Source organism: Bradysia coprophila, unplaced genomic scaffold, assembly GCF_014529535.1.
Source record: "Bradysia coprophila strain Holo2 unplaced genomic scaffold, BU_Bcop_v1 contig_70, whole genome shotgun sequence".
Lineage (NCBI taxonomy): Eukaryota > Metazoa > Arthropoda > Insecta > Diptera > Sciaridae > Bradysia > Bradysia coprophila.
In genome coordinates, this window is record NW_023503941.1 from 5,135,501 (window position 1) to 5,138,672 (window position 3,172).

The 3,172-nt window shown below is 40.4% G+C and overlaps 1 protein-coding gene across 1 annotated transcript; it reads left to right on the plus strand.

Moving 5' to 3' along the window:
- On the plus strand, positions 1–2,729 carry LOC119083875 (D-aspartate oxidase). The gene is made up of 4 exons (XM_037193688.1): positions 1–276; positions 1,720–1,843; positions 1,911–2,056; positions 2,128–2,729. The coding sequence occupies exons 1-4, from the start codon at positions 89–91 to the stop codon at positions 2,678–2,680; spliced, it is 1,011 nt and encodes a 336-aa protein (XP_037049583.1). The 5' UTR covers positions 1–88; the 3' UTR covers positions 2,681–2,729.
- The last annotated feature ends 443 nt before the right edge of the window (positions 2,730–3,172 follow it).

Sequence of the window (3,172 nt, forward strand, 5' to 3'; positions counted from 1 at the left end):
CGACAACACTGTCATTGTAGAAAGTGTCGTTGAAGTGATAATATTGTTTCATTTTTGATATAACTTGCAATCGCATTGAGACTAAACAATGAAAATTTGTGTGATTGGTGCCGGTGTCGTCGGTCTGAACACATCGATTGCATTGCTAAAGGAGTATCCGAATGCGGACATTACCATTTTGGCTGATAAATTTACAACGGAAACGGTCAGCGATGTAGCTGCCGGTTTATTTCGTCCTAGTTCCAGTTTTTCTGGTCCAACTGATGAGATTACAAGGTATTACCTACTAACAAAATGACAATCTTTTTACTGATGTCCAATATCCACGAATCAATACGCTGAGAGGCAACAATTGTTATCGAAACAACCGGTTGAGAGATACGGTATATTGACTTGACTGTTAGATAAACATGTTTACCTTATCTTCAATTACCAATTGAATTTAGTCCGGGTGCTGTACACACAATTTTTTTAATTTTTACGTTATTGTGCTGTCTCAACGAGTTTTAAATGGCGGATCGATCCAAAAAAAATAATTTTTACATGCTACATGCGTCGAAAACCGTACTTTTCATGTTTTAAGCACTTCTTTCGACGCCCTCAGCATATAAAATCCATTACATAACTCGGGATGAAAACGAAAAGTCTAGTTTTCGTGTGTTTATTGACCTCGGCTTCGCCTCGGATCAACAAAATTCACTCGAAAACTCTACTTTTCATCTTTTTATCCATAGTCATGTAGAATACGATTGTCGAGTAATTACACAAAAATTTGCAGACAGTTCTGACACTAAACTATCTAGAAATGCCAGACTGACGCAGGAGACTATTTTCGTGTGAATTCAAATGTACATCATCAGTATACGCTTCAACATACAACTTAAAGTGTGGATCGCATGTACTCCGTTTTGGTCTTTGCTTTCATAGTACTCGTGCGCAAAGAAAATATTCTCTCTCTGCGCTTGCGCATTTTCTAAACGACGGCCAAGAGTGCATGCGTATCGGCCTTAAAGCACGAAGCGCACTTCACTACGTTTACGTCTCCGTTTTCGAAAAGACAAAAAAGTTGTCTCTCTTTCTATCCTTGTAGCGTAAACGGTGAGTAAACGGAGTTTAATGCGGTCCGTGCTTGATACGCACTTCACAGCGTTTACTCACCGTTACGATACAACAATGCAGAGACGAAACAGAGAAATTGATAAGTTGGTACGCCTGTGTATTCCGTCTCACATGTGAATGACAGCACGCTCCTATGGGAGCGTTGTCTCAGTTGTCCGTTTTGCCTCCGTTTACGTTAATTCACGCCGTAAGTATGCCTAAAATTTGAATTTTAAGTGAAAGATTCGATGAAAAAGACGTTAGAAAGACCTCAGCACTTTCCATTTTGAATTTCGACCGCACTTACGGCGTGAATTGAAGCTGTCAAGTAATCGGCTGGAAAACGGAGTCGAAACTTAAAGTTTAATTCACAGTAGTCCGCTTTCCAGCCGTTTTGACAGTTGGAATTAAGACAATGCGAAAGTCATCTAAACAATAGAAACGTAAAAGGACAGCTAAACGGAGGCAAAACAGACAACTATGAATCCACTTTAAGAACTTCAATTTTTGCATTTTATAAACATTTCGCCATATCAAAGGTAGAGCGCTCTGTAGCGCATCATCAGCCTGCACATCTCCTCTTACTAAGGACAAACATTACACTCATTTTTCTTCTTTTAGAACATGGATAAACGATTCATTTTCGTACTGGGACGATCTAAGAAAATCATCTAACGGTTCTTTAGCTGGCGTGACCCAAATTTCATCCTACATATTTTCCAGTTCATCGCCAAACATTGTGCGGGTATGAGATTCGTTTGATGCCTTTTGATGAATCAGTCTCATTTAAATTTCCCAAACTAAATTGCCAGAATCATTACCTCGAAAAATTAGTACCACTGTACCGTCCGGCAACACCCGAAGAACTGAAAATTTGTCCCGGTGATTGGAAATATGGATCGTTTTATACCACCGTGCTAACCGAATGTCGGATCTATCAACCGTGGGCAACGAATCGGTAAGAATCGGTCAACGAATCGGGCGTGACGAATAATGGAAGATCACGGATTTAATAACTAAAATTTCTAGTTTCAAGGAACTCGGCGGCAAAATTATTTCGCAGCACATCGATAGTCTGAGAGAACTGACTGGGAAATACGATGTGGTGGTAAATTGCTCTGGATTCGGAGCAAAGCACTTGTGTTCCGACCACAAACTCGTACCGATTCGTGGACAAATAATCAAAGTGAAAGCGCCATGGTTAAAAACGGCATTTTTCGGTGACTATGACACGTACATCATACCCGGTTTCAACGGAACTGTGACGCTTGGCGGTACACGACAGTACGACAGCTACAATCTCAACTTGGACAAATACGATTCGCTGTCAATCCGAGAACGATGTGAAAAATTGGTTCCCAGCCTTGTTAATGCACCGGTGGTGCGTGAAGCAGTTGGACTTCGACCGCACAGAGATCCGGTTAGAGTTGACATCGAACTGTTGAATGGTGCAAATGGTCAGTTGAAAGTGATTCACAATTATGGTCATGGAGGATTCGGGGTGACAACAAGTCCAGGAACAGCATTGAACGTGGTTAAATTAATGAAGGATATTCATTCGTTCAGTGGCAGCAAGTTGTGAAAGGTTGTGCCAATTTTGATGGAAATAAAGAAAAAAATATTGCAATTGATTCAACTCCATCGTTGGCATCCAACAGAAAAAGTTTTAGGCTAGTATGTTCGACCCCAATTTAACCTGGATCTGAATTTTCACTTCCGACTTTGACCAGACTCTGATCTCAACCTGAAATGTTTCAGACCAGATCAGGTCCTGTTTGGGTTTCCCGAGACTTTTGGATGTAGAACCTTCCAAATATCGTCATTTTTAAACTTCAACGAGTCGCCTACCTTGAAGAATTCCACACTGCACACTCTATCGATTGCAGCCCAAAAAAGATCTATACAACCCAGAGAGCGTCGGGCTACACAGTTGAAAAATAAAAATTTCAACCTTGCTCAAGACCACGAGTTGATGAAGAATATCAAAATTTCACGTATGGCTCTGCATGTTCAATTAAACTTCATTCAATTTGCTTTCACTTGAAATTCATTGTGTTCATTCTATAAAGCCAAC